This window comes from Trichosurus vulpecula, chromosome 2 (genome assembly GCF_011100635.1).
Source record: "Trichosurus vulpecula isolate mTriVul1 chromosome 2, mTriVul1.pri, whole genome shotgun sequence".
Taxonomy (NCBI): domain Eukaryota; kingdom Metazoa; phylum Chordata; class Mammalia; order Diprotodontia; family Phalangeridae; genus Trichosurus; species Trichosurus vulpecula.
Window position 1 is genome coordinate 122783060 of NC_050574.1, and position 24479 is coordinate 122807538.

General features: G+C 38.5%; 1 protein-coding gene across 1 annotated transcript in view; it reads right to left on the reverse strand.

Annotated features, from left to right (window-relative positions):
• Nucleotides 1-2135: 2135 nt before the first annotated feature.
• Nucleotides 2136-24479, reverse strand: part of RNF169 (ring finger protein 169) — an 84829-nt gene continuing 62485 nt past the window's right edge. The window contains exons 5-6 of the mRNA XM_036743896.1: nucleotides 8869-8968; nucleotides 2136-6715 (exon numbers count right to left, since the gene is read on the reverse strand). Coding sequence (XP_036599791.1) covers nucleotides 5507-6715; nucleotides 8869-8968 — 1309 coding nt within the window. The 3' untranslated portion in view covers nucleotides 2136-5506. The remainder of the gene's footprint in view (nucleotides 6716-8868; nucleotides 8969-24479) is intronic.

Below are 24479 nucleotides of genomic sequence, written 5' to 3' on the forward strand. Positions count from 1 at the left end.
GCTAAGGCCTGTTGATTTTACCTTCATAACATCTCTCATATGGTTTCTTCTCTATTCTGACATAGCCACCACTGATTCAGGTCCTCATAACCTCATGCCTGGACTATTCCAAGTTTGCTGATTGGTCTCCCTGTCCCAAGATGCTCCTTACTCCAGTCCATCCTCCATTCAGCTTTAAAGAGCTTCTTAAAAGTCTTGACCATGTCATGTTCCCACTCAACAAACTCCAGTGCACTGGTTTCTTATCACCTCTGAAAGCAAACAGAAAGCGCTGTTTGGCATTCAAAACCTCCTTCCATATTTTCCATATTCTTATACATTACTTAGTCCCACATACTCTGATCCAGGGATACTGCCCTCCTTGCTGTTCACTTCTTACACGAGACATTCCATCTCACTACTCCAGGCATTTTCACTGGCTGTCCCCAGTCCTAGGATTCTGCCTCCTCATCTCTACCTCCTGGCTTCCTTCAAGTAGAAGCTAAAATCCTACTTCATACAACTCTTTTCCAATCTCCCTTAGTGCTAGTGCTTTCTCCCTCTGGATTCCATCCAATTTCTCCTGCATTTATCTTGTTCATACATAGTTGGGTTTTTTTTTTACATGTTGTCTCGCCTAATTACCTTGTTTACCCCTTAAGAGCAAGGACTCTTCTTTTGCCTTTCCTTGTATCCCCTGTATTTAGAAGTGTCTGGCACATAGTAGATACTTACTGTTTATCTGATTAACCAATCATTTTTGTCTGTTAACACTAGAGAGTACATGGTAGGTGCTTAATCAGTTTTTTGAATGGCTCTTTACTAGCACAAAGTATTGAAGGGAAATCACTTGATTTCTTTTTTTTTAAGAGGCCAGTTACAAAATCTGAGCCTGACAATGTGGTAGAATGGGGAAAAAAAAACGAAAACATTTGAGAATGAAGATTTTGATTGTGATCCTGGATCTACAACTCATTGATTATGAGAATGATTAAGTCATTTTCCCTCTCTAGGCCTCAGTTTCCTCATCTGTAAAACAGTGTCTCTAAGGTCCTCTTCCAGCTCTAACATTCCATGAGAAGCAGCATGTCAAAGTGGACAGTTTTGGACTTGGAGACCTAGACTTTGGGAAACCTTGGGGTCAAATCCTGCCTCTCTTACTAGCTATGTGACCATGGCCAAGCCATTGAATGTCTCTGAGCCTCAGTTTCCTCACCTATAACATGAGAGAATAGTATCTATAGCATCTACTCTCACTGAGTAGTCATGAAGCTCAAATGAGATTACAGAAACTGCTTTGTTAATATTCAAGCGTTATATGTAAATGTCAACTGCTATTATGTTTTGAGGTCCTGTCCAGAACCAAGATGAGATCTGCTATCTAGGGTTGGGTAATCCCAAAACTACTGCTCCTTTAACTGACAAATTATGTCGGATGACATCCTCAGATCCTGGGCAACTAGGACAGCTTAGAACCATTTCTCCATGTGATCCAATTTCTGTTTTAACTTATTTAGCTGAACCAAATCAGGTTATTAGCTCACCATAATGACCCACAGAAACCTGTGATGTCTTATATTCTGGATATTTTCACTCTCTGGGATAAAATACAAGTAAGACTAATTTCTTACAGTTGAATGACACAGGAAGAAATCAGAATTACTCAAATTCAAATTATATAATTAAAAGATAAGAATAGGATGCCACTGTTGTTATGGAAGCTAGTCTAAGTCCTTGTCTTTGCCCCAAAATGTGGTAACACAATACATACCAATAACGCAAAAGCATGTTCTGTTCTCCCTCCCTCACCTCAGACCATGTGGCCACCTGAGCCTGTAAAACTGAAAATGCATCACAACTCTGGGGTTGTCTTTCAATGACTTCTCTGAGACTATAACTGCAGGTAGCTGGCCTCACACTGCCTGCCATGTTCCTCTGTAGACTCTCAATAGCTAGATCATCACAGATCCCACATGGTTCTGTGTGCTTATGTAATTCTGTTTACCTGAGTTTACTGGCAGTTGCCATCTTGCTGCTCCATTTCTGGAAGCCAATCAACCTGTTAATGGAGCAATCCTCAGCAGCTTGGACAATATCTGTAGTCATCTTAAGAAATATTCCATTCTTTACTGAGAAAAGCACTTATAACACCAAGAGAAGCTTCCAAACAGAATCAAAGCAAATATTTATTGTGCACCTACTATGTGCAAAGCGCCATATAATGTCCTTAACTGACCCATTCAGGATCACTCCTATGAAAGAACGGACTTTCCCCTAAGATGATCCACAAACCCTCTGGTCACAAATACATTCAAAAGCTGAAGAGTATAACCTTCAGTCATCACTGTGTCACCCAGGCAAAATGTTGGCTCTCTGTCTTAGTCATTGGGATTCAGTTAGATAACAATTGAGCAGCTGAAATCAAAGAAAGGCAATTTTCCTTTGGGTCCAATTAACATATATCTGGAGATGGCATGTATCAGGAATTTTTCCCCTCAGGGTATGAAGAAAATCAAGTTGCTTCATACAGGTCTGCCTGCCTGGCTTAGGGAAAGAAAACGTAGAGAGACCAAAGAACTGGGCAAGTGACAGAACACATAATTGCCTGATTCAATGACAGCCCAACAGGGCTCTAAATGACTTCTTCCAACATATACAATCAACAGGTCATGGGTACTCTCCCCAAGTATCTTCCCAGTTTTGGCCAGTGAGGCACCTTTTGCAAGTCTCAGATTTTCTGGACTTCTAATCAAAATCATCCCCTACCCCCAATCAGAAGTAGAGTTAAAGGCAGAGGGAAACTTGCATGATGAGTTGAGCCCTGCTGATTTGTAAAAAACAGATTTCTGTTGAAGTGTACTTTTTCATTTCTGGTTCACAAAGTTCCCCATCTTCTGTCTGGCTTTTCATTTTGTTAAAAGAGAGTTCGGACTAGCAACTCGATTTTGATGCAAATCCACAATAAACCAGTCAAGTGAATGAGGGGCAAGTTTCAGAAAAGAAATAGTTCAAGCTTCGGCTTCCAAGGAACTTTTTTTAAAAGGTAGAGAGCAATGTAAAATACAGACAATACTGAGACAGGGTCTGTGGTTGTTGTGTTCTTCCCATGTCCCTCCCCCACCCCCACCCCCCAAGCTAAGCAGATATAGGGAATATAATCTGTTCCTCAAGTGATACCACTCTACTTAAATGTGGGGAACTCTCCTCAGCAGTTGTTTCCCAAACCGTTGATGATGGCCAATGCCATTCTAAGTACCAGACTGGGAGACCACACCAGGGCCTGAGGCATTGGCTTAACAGGAAATAGCTTTGCTGGCTAGAGCCAAAATCTGTTGTCAATGCTATGAGATTTCTAAAAATGAGAGTGTTGATTCAGGGAAATATTGAAAATATATAGCTTTATCTATTAAAAATATTTTCTTTTTATCTTTTTAGTTTTTTCTCCTTTTTTTTTTAAACAAAAGTGAGTCCCAACTGAAAAGTGTTTTCAGATTCTTGGACATATAGAAGGAAGTGATAAAACGGAAAAATAAGTGTGTCTTTGCTGCTACCAACAGAGTTAACCTTCCATTAATACTTACAAATGGCAGACTGGAAGTATACTAATGGCAGTAATTGATGGCTTTTTCTAAGTATATGTGTGTATTGGGTGTGGGGGTTGTAAGGGAAGAGGGAAGGGCCACTTTTCTGTCCTTTCCAGACCACTTCTAACTATTTCATCATGGACACTGTCACTCAGGTAGTCTTTAAAAAGGCATCATGTCACTAGTGACTAGTTGGACCTAGATCATACAAAGCATGACCACAAAGTAATAAAACTGATTTTAAAAAAACTATTATACTAGAACTTAGCCATCCAAATGAGTAATGTCCTTAAACCTAATCCCTCTGAAAGGCTATACAATTATTCCAGTGAAATTGCCACAACTCTTGAGACCTTCAGGGCTAATTTTCAAGCCACTCAAAAAGATCAATCTCATTCCTTTCTTAGTATTACCTCATATGTAATCTGAACAGGTGATTATTCAACTTGACCACATACCTTATTTACCACATTTGGCTGTATATGGTGACTTTTAACTATTTCCAAAGACAAAAATCCATTCTCAAAGAATGAAGATATGGCAACCATGAGGACCGGGGTGGGGGGTGGGGGGGAGGAGTATCTTCTATAGAACCTGAAGGCAATTTCCAAAAAAGAGTTCCAGAAAATATTGAGCAAAACCAGCATCCCAAAGAAGTTGTTTTGAAGAGGATAAAGATATTTTTGGACATGTTAGTTTTTTAAATATCAGTTGCATTACTTAGAAGTCACACCTTGTATGTATATAGGGAAAACAAAGTCCTCTAAGATGACCTGAAAGAACACTAATCCCTAAGCTTGGGTGAGCCCTGAAGGGAAAAAATACTGGCTACTATGAGGAAGGAGATGTAGTACAGTGCTTTAGAGAAAAACAGACCCCTAAAGGGTCACAGATATCAGAATTCTTGGTTATAGCCTAATCAACTTCTTTGTTTCAATGGTTCACAATGAGTGCTCAATAAATACAGTTGTCTGATTTTGACACAGTATTCTTATTTAAAAGTCTAAGTTAAATCAACCTTGCAGAGAACCAAGTGCTATGGAGTCAGTGAGAATGGCTCTCAACTTATAGACAGGTAACCTGGAGGCTGGGAAGGCTGTGAGGCCAGTAGATTTTTCATACTCACTCTCAGTGCTTAATTGTGAATGATTCTTAGCTAATTCTTGCTGCTCCCTGGATGCTATGAAATCACTAGTTTATGTGTAAAGGGAATACAAATTAATTTTATCCAGTCCTACATGATTATAAGGTCATTGAGGGATAAGGACCATCTCTCTAAACTTTCCATCTTCCCTAGCTAAAACACAGTGTTCTGTATATAGTAGTGCCTAAAAAAATGTTTGCTACTGATATTTTAGAATTACCCAGAGCCAACTCAATTAGAAAGATATACTTTTGGGGATGGGAGAGGGAAGGAGATGACAGGAGGGAGGGGAATTTAAAATTATGAGTTTCAAGGTCAAAGAGAAATAAATTATCAATTAACTGTTCAGGACAGTATTCATTCTATCTGCAAGGTTGGTTTAAACAAAGCCAGGATGAATTGGGTGGTCTTATAGTTTCCACAAAGCTAACCCATTTTCTTCACTCGTTTTTAAAATAGAGAGAGAGAAGTTGCGGGGCATAGAGAAGGGGAGGAATTGCAAACTCTGGCCACAAGCTCCTGAAAATGGCCAGCCCAAGGCTCAGACCAATCAGGCCCTGCCAGCTTTGGCCCCAAACACCCTCTGGACTGTTTACAGTATGGAGGGCTCCCTACTTGAAAGGACTTGATCATGGAAGAGGGGCAGGGATAAGGAATCCCTTTGACTGTGACTAAAAGGCCCTGGCTCAGATCCATAATCAAGGTGTTTTCATCACTCAGCCTAAGCGAAAAAGTGGACTCAAGGATCTCTGATTGAACCTATTGGCCTCTAGGAAAAAGGCAACATTGTTCATAAGTGCTACTTGGCACCCGTAGTGCTGCTGGACCGTAGGAGGTACTGATCAACACCTCCTTTCCGCCTGCTCACTGTCCTACTCTCATTGTCAAACATGTGCTGGAGCTGAAGTGCCAGCTGCCGATCTTCCTCTTCCTGCTGTAGCTTCTGCTCCATCTCTTGAAATACTGGGTCCCCAGGGGTCAGGCCCACTTCCCCTACACTTTGTCTTAGTTTCTTAAAGGAGCCATTCTGCTCTAAGTGCTTGGTCTTACAGTGTCTTTTCCGGCCACGACGCAAGGGAGGGAGTGGCGCATCACTGATAGCTTCCATCATATCACAGGTGCCATTGGGCAGCTCAAAATGGTTCAGTGTTTTCAGCTGCTTTTTTGTGGTTTTGAGAACCACACCAAGTGTGCTGTTCTCAGGCAGTGCTGGATTAACAGCCATAATTTTCCTTGTGGTGACTTTCATATCAGTGCTCATCCATGATTTGTCTAGGTCAGAGTCTGTGCTCGTCTCAGATCCCTCAAACCCCTGACTGTCCAAAAGAGCTCCATTTGCTCTCCCTTTGGATTCCAAGGAATAGTCAGTTTCCAACAGGATCTTGGCACTGCTCTTCTTACCAACTGCCCTTTCTACCTTCCCTTGACTAATTGAGGGAAAATATTCCGGCTCTGGGATGACAAGTGTTGGATGATCTGAGCTAACTTGCTCACTGAAGAGTCTTACATGTAAAGCCAATCCTGGTTGCTCCTTGCTGGAATGGACAACTTCAGGAATGAGGAAGTCTTCCCCTGTTTCAGAAGGCATGGAAGTAAGAGTTGCTTTTGAAAAGGTCTTTTTGATCTGCCGCTCCTGGAAGATCTGTTCCCACTTCTTGAGAATCCGTGGGCTAGCCTCGTAAGAGGTCTGCTTCTGTAAGGTTCTGGTCAAATTTCTGGGTGTCGATTTGATGATCAGTGGGCTGAGTACTCTGCCATCAGGGAGTCTCTTGGGAGGGGTACATGGTGAGCAGACAATGGGTTTGAAATGATTCAGTTCTTCTGAGATGCTATCATTGCTCTCAGGACTAATAGATCGCTCTGGCTTATGTAAGGAGGACAGGGATGATAGGGAGCTGAATGGTAGACGCTTTTCCACAGTCAGATCAGGGGCTGAGAGGCAGCGGTTGTTTTGGGTTGACAAGAGAACACCAACAATGGAGTTGGAGGCTGGAGTCACTGCTGTGACCTAGAAATAAGATGAGAAGATTTTTTGAGTACATGGTCATGACCAGAAAAGGTATCTGTAGTTAACAATCTAAAGAAGGTTTTTAATCTTAACCTTCTTTGTGTCATGGACCCTTTAGGCAATCTGATAAAGCCTAAGGACCTTTCTCCATATGAATGTTTAAATGACTTCAAATGAATTAAATAAAATACATAGGGTTATAAAATAAACTAATTATATTGAAATACAAATATCACAGCTTTTTGTTTGTTCAAAATTCAAAGTCCTCAAGTTAAGAATTCGTGATCTGTACCAAAATATATCTTGGGAAACTCTGAAGACTAGTAATTCTAGTCTCTTGATAAATATGTAATAAGATATCCTTTTCTTATGGGTCCTGGAGAATCCATAGCACCCTAGAGTACAGAAAGATGAAATGGCCTTCAATAGCTATTATAGCCCCAAGGGGTTCAATTTAAACTGGGACCTGGTACTAGTTGCTGGGCACCACTTGTTTGGTTGTCACCTACCCTCTGGCTCCTCTTCTTCTGCTCCTTCTATGTGGTCTCATTATTTTCTTTCTCATCTTGCTTCTTCCATCTATTTTCCTTCCTATATTCCCCTTTCATGGTCTTTGGTCATCCTATCCCCATACTAGACCCACCCTATTCCCTTGTCCCTCATACTGCTCTCCCTACTGCCCAGTCCTCATAAGTTCTCTTCATGCTGCTAAAGACCTCCCATCATTAATGATCTCCCTTCATTCTGCTTCCCCCATCTCTACCATGGCCTCCTCCTATCCTACTCTCTTTGGGCTCAGCTCAGCCTCCTCCCATCCCACTCACCCTGGTCTCTAGCGAATTCATCTGTTTATGTATAAAGCCTTTTCTACCTATGATACTTAAAACACCAGTGTGACCTTGATCGAGTCACCTAATATCCATGTTTCTTCTTCTATAAACTGAAGTTTAAATTAGATAATCACTCTGGTTCTACACTTACTAAAGCCTACATATTTAGGTTCATAAGATCATGTATTTAGGGACCTCATGGATCACCTAGTTCAACTCCTACATTTTACAACTGAAGAAGCTAAGGTTCATGGAGCTGAACTGATTTAATCACATAGGTAGAATGTATCAGAAGCAGGATTTGAAACCACTCCTCTGACTCCAGAGTCAGTGTTCCTTCCACTGTACCACACAGTTCCAGTCCTGTTAAGTCAGCCCCCAACTTTTACCCACATGGTCCACTTCAGGATTTGGCAGCTTAAGCAAGTAATTAAGTATACCCTCCTCATTTGCAAGTCTGGATCAGAAGGGTATTTCTCGACCTGAAGTTAGAATCTCTGAGGAATCCTGTGGAAGCTGAACTGTAAGAAACTGTAAGAAAAACATCGATGATGAAAGATGCTGAACTGGAGAGATAATGATCTACTCTCCTCTGTTTTTGATGCCTTCCTTCTCATCCTTTAAGATCATTAGTGTTATTAAGGAAGTGAAGAGAACCACAGAACTCTTAAGTCTATGGTAGAAGGTTAGATGGAAAGTGATGGAGATCCCAAAATTATGGGAGTTCTTCAAAGGGTTCTGAGATGAAAGCGCCAAAGAAGTTCTGGTTTAAGAAGGCACATCATGTTAACAAAACTGAAGATATAACACAAATGTAACATATCTGAAAACAGAGAAGAAAACTGAAAATTATATTTAGTGGACCTGGAAGGTGAGGGAATAAATTTATACCTACAATGGAACTCAAGTAGTACTTATAAACAATGTTGCCTTTTTTTCTAGAGGACAACAGACTTGACCAGAGATTCTTGCATCCTTTTTGGAATGGTTTAAATGATGAAAACACCCCTGGGCTAAAGTTTTGACAAATGCTCATCAATTGGTCCTAATTCCACCTACCTATCAGTCCATCAGACTCACTGTTTTTTCCTCAACTTTGTGTCAGGATCCCCACCAAAGCTAGTATGACCAAGACATAGTCTGTCTTTTTCTAGTCTACTCTTACATATAGAAAAGTACATACTCAACTAGATTTTAGTGTCTACATTCATTCAAAAGAGAAAGCAAATCAGGAGTCACATCCAGAAGTGATCTGTGTGTTTAAAAAAAAAAAAAAGTGATGGGATAGGAAGGTAGATTCCCTGAGGCTTCTCAAAATAGTACCTTTGCTTTACTGCTGGGAACTGATCGAATTCTGCTTTTTGCTCTGTCCTGGGCTGTGTCATTACAGCTCTGGCTCCTCTCCACTCTGGAGTTCAGGTTTCTAAAGAAAAAAAAGTGGAAATAAAAGTAACATAACTAAAGATAGTATGTGCAACTGTAACAGGCTGGGTAAATCAGGATAGTTAGAATCTGTTCTGGAAGGAAATTAAGAGTGGTGGGAAGGATAATAATAGACTGGAAGTTAATAAAACAAAGTTCTAGTCCTAGTTCTGTGATCTTGGGCAAGTCACTTTGGGGCTCAGCTTCCTTGTCTATAAAATAGGTATCACTTGAAGTTTCAGGTGATGGTACTGGACGATCTCTCTAAGGCCCCCTCCAACTCTCTTAAACCATCTACCAATGGAGACTCAACTCTTTAACTAGGACGAACTCATTGGCAACATTCACTGAGTACCACGGAAAATTGGTGCAATCATTTCCTCTTCAATTAGCATTATAAGATCAAATAAGGCCAAGAGATGAAGGCGTCTCAAGAAGCCCTCTGATTCCAACTCTTGTCCTCCCAACTGAACCAGGCTTAAATGATCTAAAGTAGATCACTGACTGTTTAGTCCAGGTTTGAGAGTCTCTTAAGGACCACTACTTCATTACTAACCTAGTTCAGGCTTTTATCCTCTTTATGGGAAAAAAGTTCTTCTTCATATATCACTCAAATTTCATAAGCAATTTGAACTACTGAATTAATGATATCTGGGCATTCCCAGGCTAGGAGATAAAAGATTCAACATCATCCCTGCTCTGACATGATTTACAGTTTTAGTAGAGACCTTACCCTCTGATTTAAGCCCACTTCTCCTAAATGTGTTCTCTGGGGAGATGAAAGATAGTCTATATGTACACAAAGATTTGTGATCATTCTAAACAAAGGTTTTTAAAGTGGAAAAACATATACAACCAACAAAAGAAGTTATCATTGGTAGCACATTGGCTTCCACAGATCTGAGATGTCCAGTTAAAAAAAACACAGGGTTAGTCTGCTACTCCTCACTGGAGGATGAGGGCTTTATTTCCTTCATCTTGGGCAGCATGGCATATTGGATCAAGAGCTGGTCTTTTAAGCCTAGACAACCTTGAACCTGGGATCAAGTCCTTTGACACATATTGATTGTACGAGCCTGGGCAAGTTACTTAACCTCTCAGTGTTTTTGGTTTGGTTTTGTTTCTTTTGGTGTGTGTGTGGGTGTAAATTATTTTTACTTTAAAACTTAAATACAAAATAAGAAAAGAAAAAAGATACAAGCTTAAATACTAAAACTAAAATAATACAAAATATGAAAAGAAAAAAAAAGAAAAAAAAAGCATTGCCATGTGCACAGCAGAACATGAGAGGATTCAAAATGTACAGCAATAAATTTCCATTTCAAGAAAGCCTATATAATAAATACTAGGCATTGTGTTGAGATCCATCTTTTCTTTGCTTCCTTGTAAGTTATCTTTTGTTCTCTGCTGTGCAGACAGCTACAATCAAGTGTGGATATGTGTGTGTATGCATATATATATATATATATATGTATATATACATATATATATATATGCATACACACACATATATATATACACACATACATATATATACACATATACATGCAAAAATATACAAATATATAAATACACACACATGCATTTATACACACACTTACACATAGATATACTTAGATATCAATAATCACAGTCATATATAGACATATATGTTCATATGCATCTATGTAAGACTGTACAACATTTATTTATCCTCTGTTTCCTGGGTAGATAACCTCTTCCTTCATAAGTCCAAGTCTTTCCATATTTTTCCAAGTCCACCAATTCATCATTCCTATGCCACAGCAATACTCCCATCACATACTGTCTGGTTGTTTTAAATAGTCTAAAACAACACTGATAAATATGGCTGACACAGTGTAGTTTCCCTATTTTTCTCTTTTGATTAAATCTATTTTAACCTTAACTTTGTCCAAGATCATGATTACCACCCCTACTCCTTTTTCCCTAACAATTCCCTAGAATTTACTCTTCATTTTTATTTTATATTTGGGCGTATCTTATTTCCTATCCCTCCTGAATCCTCCACTTTATTTCTATCCACTACCTTGCCATCCTATTACTTAACCTACCCCCACTCCAAAGATCCCTTCCTTATCCTCTCATTCCCATTAATCTAAACACCCTTCTATACCCCCCTTTAACCTATTCCCTCACCCTCCCCTGAAAAAGATCCCTCCCTTATCTTCTTCCTCTTCCCTATCCCCTTAGACTTTTATTTCTTTCTGAATTTAGAAGACTTTTATACTCTTCTAGATATACATGTATTGTTCCCTCTTGAACCCATTCCCAATGAAAGGTTTCCTGAATAGCCCTCCTCCTCCATCTAATTCCTGTCAGTTCTTCCTCTTGAACCACATTTGTGTAAGATAATTGCTCTTTTTAGCTGTTCCTAAAAGGTTGTACTTTTTAAAGTTATACTCAGATCTATGCCAATTTTTCTTGCAAACTACCCAATTACTAATAACAATATTAGACATACATTTTACATTTTAAATACATAAAAGGTAAACAATCTATCCTTATCGAGTCCCTTAGAATTAGTCTTTGATGTGTACCTTATATTTCTTTTGGATCTTGTATGTCAAATCTTCTATTAAGCTCAGGGTTTGGTTATTGTTTTTTTTTTTTTGACAAAATCCCTAAAACCCATTTTTTTTTCATTCAGGATTATGTTTAGCTTTGCTAGGTATGATATTTTCAGCCAAAACCCCAGTTCTTTTGCTCTTTGATATATGGTGTTCCAAAACCTGCGGTCTTTTAGTGTTCCTGCTGTGAGGTCTTGTGTGATTCTAATTGTGGCACCATCATATTTAAATTTTTTTTGGTTATTGTTGCTCGTAACATTTTATCCTTGAGCTATGGGTTTTGGAATTTCACTATGATATTCCTGTGTGTTTTCCCTGTGGGGATCTCTTTCAGGTGGTGATTGGTGGATTTTTTTGTATTTTTACTTTTCCCTCTTGTTCTAATGCTTCAGAACAATTTTCTTGAATTATTTATTGTGTTATTGCATCAAGATTCTGTTTTTGATCATAGCTTTCAGATAGTCTGATTATTCTTATGTTTTCTCTATCTTTCCCCCAGATCATTTGTTTTTCTTATATTTCATACTCTTCTATTTTTTCATCTTTATATTTTGTTTTATTATTTCTTGATCTCTTATAACTTTGCTAGCTTCTCCTTGTCCAATTCTGATTTTCAAGGAGTTGTTTTCTTTCTTAAGATTCAGGATGCCCTTTTCTAATTCACTGACTTTCTTTTCATAATCTTGTTTTTCTTGGATTTTTTTTTTAGTTTTTCCTCAATCTCTCTCATTTGATTTTTAAAGTCTTTTTAAAGTTCCTCTATGAACTCTTTTGGGGCAGATGACCATTTGACATTACTCTTTGGAGTAAAAAAGTGTTTCTTTGCTTAGTATCCTCTTCTGAAGATGAATCCTGGTCTTCTCTATTCCCATAGTAATTCTCTATGGTGGATTTTTTTCTCCTCTGCCTGTTCATTTTTTAAAATATTTGCAGCATCTTGGTGTTTGTGATCACTTCTAGCCCTGGGGTAGTGCCTCTGGTCTCAGATCCTCCTTCAGTTCCCCCTCTGGCCTGGAACCAAAACCAAGACCTCCAGACTCATGTAAGCACCCACAGCCAGCAGCGTCCCCGTCCCACTGCTTCTGCACTCACCAGGCATGTACTGGTTCCTTCTTGTCCCCAGCCATGTCTCCACAGCACAGCTGGGTCTGGCATTCCTTGTCAGCAGAGGTTCCCTTCACCTCCCCTGGCTCAGATGCCCAACTCCCCTCACTGTCCCAGGGGTAAAAGTTTTTGTGGCTGGGGCCAAGGCAGCCTCCCAACCCAGCTAACCCCAGGGATGCTTATTGTTAAAGTGGACCTAGCCTGGAGGTGTTTGCTCCTCACAGGGACCAAACCTCTTCCTGGGATTTTTCTCAGATTGTCCCAGGAGGACTCCTGTTCTGCCCCTACTCTTACTTATTTTTACCATTCTATGTTAGCCTGAGGTGTTATTATCTCATTTGTGGGAGAAATCTGGAGATCTTGGAATTCTCTGATCTACTCCATCATCTTGCCAGAATCTTCCCACCTCTGAGTGTTCTAAGCAACTCTCTTAAGACCCTAAGTTGCAGAAAAGGTATCAGTCAGCACTGGCAATGTCATTGCCACTCACTACTTTATCTTCAATCTCTCGCTCTCTACTGGTTCCTTCCCTATTGCTCATAAGCATTCCCATACCATCTCTATGCTAACAATTCTCAAATCTACCTATCCTGCCCTGATCTCTTCCTGACTTCCTAACTCACATCTTCAAGTGCCTTTCAGACATCTTGAACTAGATGTCTTAACTCAACATTTTATCTTATCTTAAACTCAACATGTTCAAAACTGAAATCATTATCAACCCCCTACACCCTCCCCTCTCCTACCTTCCTTATTACTGTAGAGGAGGCAACATCATTCTCTCAGTCCCTCAAGTTTACAACCAAGGAATCAACCGGGATTCCTCACTATCTCTCACCTCCCCCACAGCCAAGCTGTCGCCAAGGTCTGTTGATTTCATCTTTGCAACATCTCTTGAACATACTTCCTTCTCTCCTCTGAGATTGCCACTACCCTGGTAGAAGCCCTCATCACCTCAAGCCTTGATTACTGCTATAGCCTGCTGATGGTTCTGCCTGCTTCAAGTCTCTCCCCACTCCACTCCATTCTCCATTCAGCCACTAGAGTGATTTTCCTAAAATACAGTTGGAGGTAGGGGTGGGGGAGAATGACATGATCAGAACTATGTTTTAGGAAAATTGAAGATTTTAAAGTGGTCATCATGACAGCAATCATGAGACCCTCCTCAATGTTTATAACACTGAGAATCATGAAATCTCAAAGCAAGAAGAGATCTCAGAGATCATATACTTTAATGTATAACATAGTTATGTGCCAGGGACTGTCCTAAGTGCTGAGGATTCAAAGAAAGGCAAAAACCAAAACAAAACAAACAAAAAAAAAACAACAGTCCTTACTCTCAAGAAGAAAAGTCTAATGGGGGAGACAACATGCAAGCAAATACATACAAACAAGACACACACAGGATAGATTAGGAATACACAGTGAAAGTAGGAAATGGCAAAGAGGAGGGACAGTGTTTCAGGCAAGGGAGACAGCCAGTAAAAATGCCTGGAATCAAGAGCAGTGTCTAAATCTTGTGAAAATGAATGTCCAAAACTAAAAATAAATTAATTATTTTTTTTAAAAAAAGGAAATGTGTCTAGAAAGAGAACATTTAGGATGCCAATGTCATTGGACCGAAAAGTATATGAGGATAAAAATGTAAGAATGGAAAATTAGCAAAGGCCAGGTAATAAAGGTATTTGAATGCCAAACAGAGGATATTTGACCCTGGAGGTAAGAAGGGTATGCTGGAATTTACTGAATGGTTGGGTAAGAGGTAATATGGTCAGACCTGCACATTATAAGATAAATCTGACAGCTGAATGAAGTACAGATTGAAGTGAGGAGAGCCTTGAGGCAGGGAGACCAGCCAGCAGTCTACTGTATTAATCTGTATTAATGGAGGGCATACTGTCTAACATAGTCCTGTTGTGAAGAAAGTGCTTTTTATGCTTACTGCCTTGTAGATATGACTTGCTCTTCCACTTATATACCTGGTACTTAGCATGGTGCTTTAAATAATCAATGCTAAAGTATTAAGTGAAGTTATAAAGAGGGAGAATATTTTTTCTCAGGAAACATTTAAATTTTAATAGAGATGGGCAATACATTAACTTGGTGGGCAAATGCTTGCAAAACAATATGGCAATGCTATATGGATGTGAAACCAAGACTCCAGGGAGAGGAGCAGGATTAAGTTTAGACTTAAGCTATATATTTGATATATACAGTAGGCTGTAAGGCAATATGAGGATAAAAATATTCAGGACTCTCCAACCATTCTGGAGAATGGCCCAGCAATATCACTACTAGGTCTGTTGCCCAAAGAGATCAAAATATTTATAAGCAGTTTTTTTTTTGGTGTTTTTTTTTTTTTTGTGGCGGCAAAGAATTGAAAATTGAGGAGAGTGATTGAACAAGTTGTGGTATATGATTGTGATGGAATACTACTGTGATGTGCAGAATGGTTTCAGAAAAACCTGGGAAGACTTATATGAACTGATGCAAAGTGAAGTGAGCAGAATCGGAAGAACATTGTACACAGTAACAATATTATAATGATCAACTAGACTTAGCTACTCAGATCAAGACTGATCCAAAATAATTCCAAAGGACCTATGACAAAAAATGCTATACCTCTCCAAAGAGAGAACTGATGAACTTTGAATAGAGGCTGGAACATACTTTTTAAACTTTTTCTCCCTTTTTTGTCTGTTTTCTTTTGCAGCCAGGCTAATATGGAAATGTTTTGCATGACAATATACAATTGATGTCAAACTGCTTGCCTTCTCAAGGGGGAGGAGTGGGAGGAAGAGAATCTGGAACTCAAATTTTTAAAAAATGCTAATTTTTTTTACATGTAATTGAGAAATGTTTAATGAAATAAAAATATATGGAAAAATATTCAGGACTTCATAACTGGCAATTTCTATAACTCTATAAACTAATATTTTATTACTTTTATTTTTTCATTTACATGGATATGTAAATGCTTGCATTTCTGGGTTGACTGGAGAAGATGAGGTTGGCCAAGCTGATAGGATAAAATCTTATGACTACTAGAGAAAGACAATCCCCCAAATTCTTTTCGGTTGTAAAAAGAACGTTGGACTTGGATTTAAACACTGGCTTTAATCAATTAATCCATAAGATACTAAACTCCTATTATGTGGTAGGCACTGTGTTAAGCACTGGGGATACAAAGACAAAAAACAGCTTTTACCATCAAGATGCCTACATTCTATTGGGAGACATCGTGTGTGTGTGTGTGTGTGTGTGTGTGTGTGTGTGTGTGTGTCCATACAAAACTTATACAAAATAGAAGAAAGGTGCTGGGGGGTGGAGGGAGAAGGGGAAGGTTCTGGCAATTAGTGTTCTAACATTTACTAGCTATGTAGCCAGGGTTGATATCGCTTCACTTTTCTGAGAATGTTATTTGATTTGTAAAGTAAAATGCACACAATATAATACTTGCACTATCTTACTGAACACAGAAAAAAAAAAGGTAAAGTTGCAGGATGGTGTTAAAGATTTAGTGTGTTCCTTACTCTTCATGGATTGGGAAAATAGGTTGTTCCTTCAGAATCAACCAGATTTCAAACTACATGCAGGTAGGGACATAGTCTTTCTTATCTTTCTAGCTCCCTTGGCACCAAGTACAAAATTCTGCACAAACAAGAGTTTCACAGCTCTAAGGAATTCAGAGAACAATTAGCTCAACCCATTCCTAACGAAGGGTTGCCTTATATCATCAGTAAGGTGGTCCACTAGCTTCTACCTGAAAATCTCCAGTAAAAGATAACCCATTACTTTGTAGGGTAGTCAGTCATTCAATAAACGTTTACAAATGCTCTGTGTTCCAAAGACTGTGCTAAATGCTGGCGATACCCAGGAAGGCAGAACAACAACAACAACAAAAAAAAAAAAACTACTGCTCTTGCCCTCAAGGAACATTCATACAATTTGTAAACCACTATGTACATGCAAGATGTATTCTGGGCAGACAGAAGGTAATCTCAGATGGAAAGCACTAGCAATGGGAAAGGCCTCCTGCAGGTGATGGGATGTTAGCTGGGTCTTGAAGGAAGTCAAGAAGTGGACATAAGGAGAAAGAAGATTCCACTACAGGGGACAGCCAATGAAAAGGCACAGAGACAGGAGATGGAGTGTCATGTGCAAAAAAACCTACATGTTTTTGGATCTCAAAGTACATAGAAGTAAGTAAAGTGTAACAAGGCTGGAAAAATTATTAGAGTTAAAGTTCTAAAGGGGTTTAAATGTCAAACAGCACTTTTAAAAAAAAATCTTAGAGGTAATAAAAGTGTATTGAGTAGGAGGAGTGACATGGTCAGACCTGAGCTTTAGGAAAATCACTTTGACAGCTGGATAGAGGTGAAGAATGACTGAGGAGAGGAGACCAAACAGAAGGCTACTCTAATAGTCAAGGAGTGAGATGAGAGTGCACCAGGGTGGTGACCATATAGGTAGAGACAGGTGACATATACAAGGGATGTTAGAAGGCAGAAACAATATGATTTAGCAATAAATTGAATATGGACAGTGTGAGAGAAAAGGTGAGGATGAAGTGACTGAGATAATTATGATGATCTCAACAGTAATAGGAAAGTTTAAAAGAGCAGGGAGTTTGAGGAGAAAGATAATAATTTATTTTAGAATTTTGCTGAGAATCAAAATTTAGCTCCATAACATATAGTTTGCTAATACCATATTCTTCTCTTTTTTGAAACTTGGGACATTTACCTTCCTCCAATCATACAGCACCTGTCCTACTCTCCTTATCTTTCAATGATGACAGACAATAGCTCAGCAATAACACCTGCCAGTTCTTTCAATGCTCTAGAACACAGGCTTGTCTTGGCTGGATAATATGAACTGGAAGCAGGGGAAGAGAAAAATGAGAGGGGGAGAAATGGAATTAGGTATTTCCTCTTACCATCTTCTCATGTGCATCATTAAATTGTTTCAGTTATTTCTTAACCATTTCTGTTTTGTCCTTCATCCCATATACTACAATACTTCTCCAATTCTGCTTTTATTCCCTTCAAGCAATACTCTTTTATTATCGTTAGCATTCATTACCAAATTCAGCTTACTGTGGGCTTTGAAGCTTCTGACACTGTTCTTACAGGGCCTGTACCATGTGCTACCTTTGAGTACATATTCTCTATTATCTGCCTCTTTGCCCCCCATCTTCTATATAATTCTCTTAAAAGGTAAAGTGATCAGTGAGTTTCCTGTGGAGCCACACTGGTTTCTTGAGACAGCTCTTCCCTTTTGCCTTAAATGCAATAATGTGTTTGTTATTGAATATTTGCTGAGTAGAAAGGTATAATGTAGTAATGAGCACTGGTATACAGTAAAGGAAATATTCTGGAATGGGAGATGAGGGGAGTGGAGGACTACCTTGCAATCTTTGGTTTACTCTGCCTATGGTCGATCCTAGGCTTTAATTAGATTAATAATGAAATTTCTTTCTTATTTTTTTTTCAAAAATTTTTTTTCATATCTTGAGCACATACTATTTGATATTGGTTTGGGTGGCCTAAAAATGTTCTGAGTGACAAAAGAAAAGGCAGCAGGAGACTTACTACAACATATAATCCTACATTTGGATAACTGAGGATTAACAAATTAGAAAAACAAATTGTATATTCAAAACATGCCACAAGTTATAATAGGATTTCAAGGATACTGCTGTTGCTGCTGCTGCAACTACTACTATTACCAAAAGCTCCTATTTGGATATCACTTTAAGGATTACAAAGTACTATTCTTACCTATAATAGAAATCATGTAAAATATCTCTATTTTACAAATGTGAAAATTAAGATTCAGAGACGTTAAGATAACACAGCCAAGGTCACACAGCTAGTAAGTTTTAAGAGTTGAGGTTTGAGCTAGATCCTCTAAACCCAAGTCCAGTTTTAAGTGCCCTCAGATATGGAAGCCATATTAACAATTAAGCTTTAGACTTCTCCAAAGTGACTGTATCTGAGAGAATCTTAAAAGCCAATTCACTTTCTACAAATACAGAACAAAGCCTAGGGAGTTTAACTAGAGGCAGTGACCTGCTATATCACTAGTCAGCATCTGGAGACTACTGACAAGCCCTGAGGACTTGGTCAGGTCTCTTAATCTTTTAGGGGCTTTTAGGAGTGTTCACCTGTAAAATAAGAAGGTTGGACTAGATAATCTCCCAAGTCACTGGATTATAGACTTAGAGATGGATGAGGCTTTATATTTAGTCCAATTTCCCACTCTTGGCTCTCTTTTGACACTTTTAGGTCTCTTACAACTCTAATACATGATGCTCTAAAATCCCCGAATTTAATGATTATTTCAAGATCAGGGCCTGTATCATATTTATATTTGTAACCCCAGAATCCAGAACAGTTACAAGGCCACTTGCTGAATTGACATCTATGTAAGGCCCCTTCTATCTCTAACACTGTATGATTGATTCCAGGTCAGCTGACAGAGAGGTGGAGCAATATATATTTGACCTTTGATAGGACAGGGAGGGTGGGGTGGGAGAGGGAAGAAGAGGACAAGGGAAGGGAGGGAACCCACTTAGAGGCGAGGTGTTGTCTCTATGGAGACAAGAGGTGTGAATTCATGAATGCCCTACTTCCCTAAAAAGCCCCAGTCACTGACATTTTGCTTCCAAATTATAGGGCTTTAAGACAATTCTGAAGTTGGCACGGCCTACTTGAGGGGCACTAGCATGGATAGGTTGTAGCAGTCTCCTCTGCAAAGTTCCCAAGAACCAAAAAGGAATGTTTTTCCTTCCCTCAAATGCTGATCCTTAAAGCCTTAGGGCAGTCCTTGCCAGCTGCCTGGTTTCCATGCTAAACAAGCAAAAGAGCAGTAAATATGAAAAAAATCAGCATTCTCTGAAAGTGACTGGCTGAAATTTCCAGTCAGGAGACTAAATGGTTTCAGGGATGTCTGGTTGGGCTAAAAATACCCACAACCACAATAATGCGTCTGAGTCACAAACAATGAGAAGTGGGGGTGGTTGCCACAGACCTAAAGCTAAGACTATGATACTTAATGTTCAAAGCACAAAGCAGAGGGTTTTCACTGTGAACACACACACACACACACACACACACACACACACACACACGCATACACACATGTATACGAATATAACACATGCAGGACTGCTATCTTCAAAACAAAATTCAGAAAGGAGCGCTGAGAGATCTACATAAGCAGATGTCATTTCATACAATTTCAGGGAAGGAAAGGCCTTTTAAAAGAGACTTTAAAAAAATCTATTCCAACCCTTTGACAAATGTATGAATCTCTTCTATAACATTAGTGACAAGTAGCTTTTGTCACTAATTCTCTGCCTAAACATCTCCAGTGAGGATGCAATCACTATTTTGTGAGATTGCTCTAATACAATTTTTACCTAGAATCCTAAGATTTAGAGCTAGAAGAGAGCAAGCTCATTTGAACCTTAGCTTAGAGAGGAAGACATTTAAGTCCAGAGAATATAAGTGACTTCTCAAGGTCACACAGGTAAGAAGTAGCAAAGTTGGAATTCAAATCTAGGTCCTCTGCATCTAAAACCAGGGCTCTTTACAAGTGTCACTTTGCCTCTTATTATTAGCAAACTCTTTATTTCATTGAGCTGAAACCTGCCTCCTGTGACTTCTCCCCACTGGTTCTAATTTCACCCAATGGAATCAAACAGCATACCGGGCTTGTTCCAGCTTCAGATCCAGCTCAGATTAAATACTTGGACACAGTGTTGCTACCTGCCTCTTTTCTCCAGGACATTCACCTTTTTAGTTCTCTTTCTCCTTTACCTTAGTTGGGCATTCAAGGGTCTCTGCAATCTAGCTGAAACTTAAATTTCTTTTTCTTTTTAAATTTTTAAAAAATTCTGAACTTCACAAACACCAAATAAAATAAGCCTTTCCACTTACAAAGCACAGCAGATAGTCAATCAATAAATTAATTAATCATTTAATGTGCCAAGCACTGTGCTAAGTAAGCACTGGGGATGCAGAGGCAGTCTCTGATGTCAGAGAGCTCACAGTCTAATGGAGGGAGACAATACGCAAACAACTCTAAACCAAAAACCTACACAGAAATAATCAGCAGAGGGAAGGCACTAAAATTAAGGTGAACTGAGAAAGGATTCTTGCAGAGGTTGGGACCTTAGCTGGGACTTCAGAGAAGCCAGGGGGAAGAGATGAGGAGGGAAAGGATTCCAAGCACGGGGGACAATCAGTGAAAATGCCTAGAATGGGGAGATGAAGGCTCTTGCAAGAGGAAAATGAGGAAGCTACTTGAAACTGCAAAAAAAGTTATTTTCAAAATTGCCCTGATCATCTCTAAGCTTCCTTCTCTTCATTTCTCAAGCATTTTTAGAAATGCTTCAATAATCTTATTTTTTTATGACACTAGTATTGCTAACCCTATTCTCCCCATTCCAACTCCTTCCCTTAAATTGGAGGATGTGAAGGAACAAAAAAATAAAAATGCATAGTGAAGAAAAAATTCACCATTGGCTGTGCACAGAAACGTATGTCTCATTCTGTATTCTATCACATTCTATATCTATCAGGAGGTAGATAACATGTTTCATCACTGGTCTTCTGAAACTATGTTTGATCATTTTACTGACCAAGTTTTTAAGCCTTTAGAAATTATTTATCTTCACAGTGTTGTTACTCTATAAATTATTCTAGTTCTGCTCACTTTACTTATCAGCACTTCATACAAACCTTCCCAAGTTTCTCTGAAATTACTCCTTTCACATCATTCTTTACAGTGCAATAATGTTCCATTATGTTTATATATAAAAATTTGTTCAGCCATTCCACAATCGATGGGCACCCTCTTCATTTCTAGTTCTCTAAAGACAAATAAAGCTGCTGTGAACATTTTTTCCACAGCTTTTCAGAAAGGCTGGATCAATTTACAACTCCTATCAATACTGAACCAATATGCCTGTCTTTCTACAATCCTAACAGCTGTCATTTTCACTTTGTTGTCATCTTTGCCAATCTGATGGGTGTCAGGTGGAACCTCATGGTTCCTTTAATTTACATTTCTCTAATTATTAGACCTGGAGCATTTTTTTCATTGGCTATTGATAGCTCGAATTTCTTCCTTTGATAAGTGCCTGCTCATATCCTTTGATCATTTACCACTTGGGTAATGGTTTTTGTTATTATATAGTTGAATCAGTTCCTCATATTTCTTGAAACATTTGCTGCAAAGCAAATCTGCCCTCCTTCCCCCCAAAAAAATCCTGTTCACTTCATTTTGTATGATTCTCTTTACCTCTTATTTGGTCATGAACTTTTCATCCATTTGCAAAATTTTCATCCAAATGCGAAAGGCATTTCTATCCCTGTTTCTCTAATTTGTTTTTTTTAATGTGACCTTTTATATCTAAGTCATTTGGAGGTTGTGTTGGAAAATGTTTTGAGATACTGAGATACTGATCTAAACCTAATGTTTGTCAGACTGTTTTCCAGTTTTCCCAGCAGTTTTTGTCAATTAATGAGCTCTTAATCCAGTACTTGGGTCTTTGCCACACTATGCTACTATGTTTGTTTGTTTCCATATCCACTGACCTATTTTACTAATTTGCTCACTGACCAATTTTTCTGGTTTTTCTCCTACTTTATTTCATTTTTATTATTTTATTTTTTATTTTTTAAGTGTCAAACAGTTTTGACAATTGCTTCATAGAATAGTTTGATATCTAGTACTGTCAGGCCCCCTCTCACTTTTTTCATTATTTATCTTGAGGTTCTTGACCTTTTGTTTCTCCAGATGAATCTCAGTATTTTTTCCCTAATTATCTGAAGTGATTCTTTGCTAGTTTGATTGGTATTACACTAAGCAAATTAATTCAAATAATTTAGTATAATAATTATATTGACCTGGGCTACCCATGAGCAATTAATATTTCATCAATTATTTAGGTGTGAAATTTCAGAGTTTTTTGTAATTGTAGTTTGTATAGTTCCCCATATGCGTCTTGGTTACATTCCTAAATATACTTTAAGTGGTTATTTTGAATAGAGTGTCTTTTTACTTCTGCCTTCTGAGTTTTGTTGCTAGTATACAGAAAAGCTAATAAATTATGCAAACTTATTTTATGTCCATCAATTCTGCCAAAGTTACTGTTTCACTTAATTTTAGTTGAATGTTTAGGATTCTCTAGACAGATTATCATATCACCTGCAAAAAGAGACAGTTTCGTTTCTTCTTAGTTTATGCTTATTCCTTCCATTTCTTTTTCTTCTCTTATTGTTATAGCGAGCATTTCTACAACTGATGATAATGGAACAATGGAAATTCTTGCTTTGCCACTGATCTTACTGCAAAGGCCTCTTGCATTTCATAAAATGTTAGCCCTTGATTTTATACAGATACTATTTACCATACTAAAAAAGGTCCATTTATCCCTATGCTTTTTAGCGTTTTTAACATAAATGTGTTTTATTTTGCCAAGGCCTCTTCAGCACCTAATGAATGATTTAAGCAATGTGATTTTTATCATTATCGATATGTCTTATAAACCATGGTGACAGTTTCTCTTATATAAAACAATGCATTCCTGGTACAAATCCAACCTGGTCATAATGTATAATATTTTTTTTAATATGTTGTTATAATCTATGTGCTAGTATTTTGTTATTTTTGCATCAATAGTCATTAGGGATATTGACTTGCTGTTGTCATTATTCAATACTGTCCAACTCCTTGTGATGCCATGGACTATATATACTATGCCAGGCTCTTCTGTCCTTCATCATCTCCCAAAGTCTGTCCAAGATCATATTTGTTGCCTCCATGACACTATCTATCCATCTCATCCTCTGCCATCACCTTTTCCTTTTCCCTTCAATCTTTCCTAATATCAGGGTCATTTCTAATGAGTCCTGTCTTCTCATAATGTGGCCAAAGTATTTAAGTTTGAGCTTCAATATTTGACCTTCTAGTGAATAGCCTGAATTAATTTAAGTATTGACTGATTTGATCTCCTTGCTGACCAAGGGACTCCCAAATGTCTTTTCCAGCATCAAAATGTAAAAGCAGCAATTCCGCAATGCTCAGCTTCCTTTATAGTCCAACTCTCACATCCATACACTGCTATTGGAAAACCAAAGCAGTGATCATATAGACTTTTGTCAGCAAGGTGTCATCTCTGCTTTTTAATATTCTGTCCAGATTTGCTACAGCTTTCCTTCCAAGGAGCAAGAGTCTTTTAATTTCAAGGCTGCAATTACCATCTGCAGTGATCTTTGAGCCCAAGAATATAAAATCTGACACTGTTTCCATTTCTTCTCCATCTATTTGCCAGGAAGTGATGGGACTAGTTGCCAAGATCTTAGCTTTTTTGATGTTAAGCTTCAAGCCAGCTTTTATAATCTTCTCTTTCACCCTCATCAAAAAGCTTCTTAATTCTTCTTCACTTTCTGCCATCAGAGTGGTATCATCTGCATATCTGAGATTGTGATATTTCCCCTGGCAACCTTAATTTTGGCTTTTTATTCACCCAGTTCGGTATTTCACGTGATGTACTCTATACATATAAGTTAAATAAATGAAGTGACAATAGTTGGCCTTATCATACTCCTTTTCCAATCTTAAATCAATTAGTTGTTCCATGTTTGGTTCTGTTGCATCTTGGCCCACACACAGGTTTCTCAAGAGACAAGTAAGATGATCTGATACTCCTAACTCTTTGAGGACATGCCACTTTTTGTTGTGATCCACACAGTCAAAGGCTTTAGTGCAGTCACTGAAGTAGAAGTTGATGTTTTTCTGGAACTC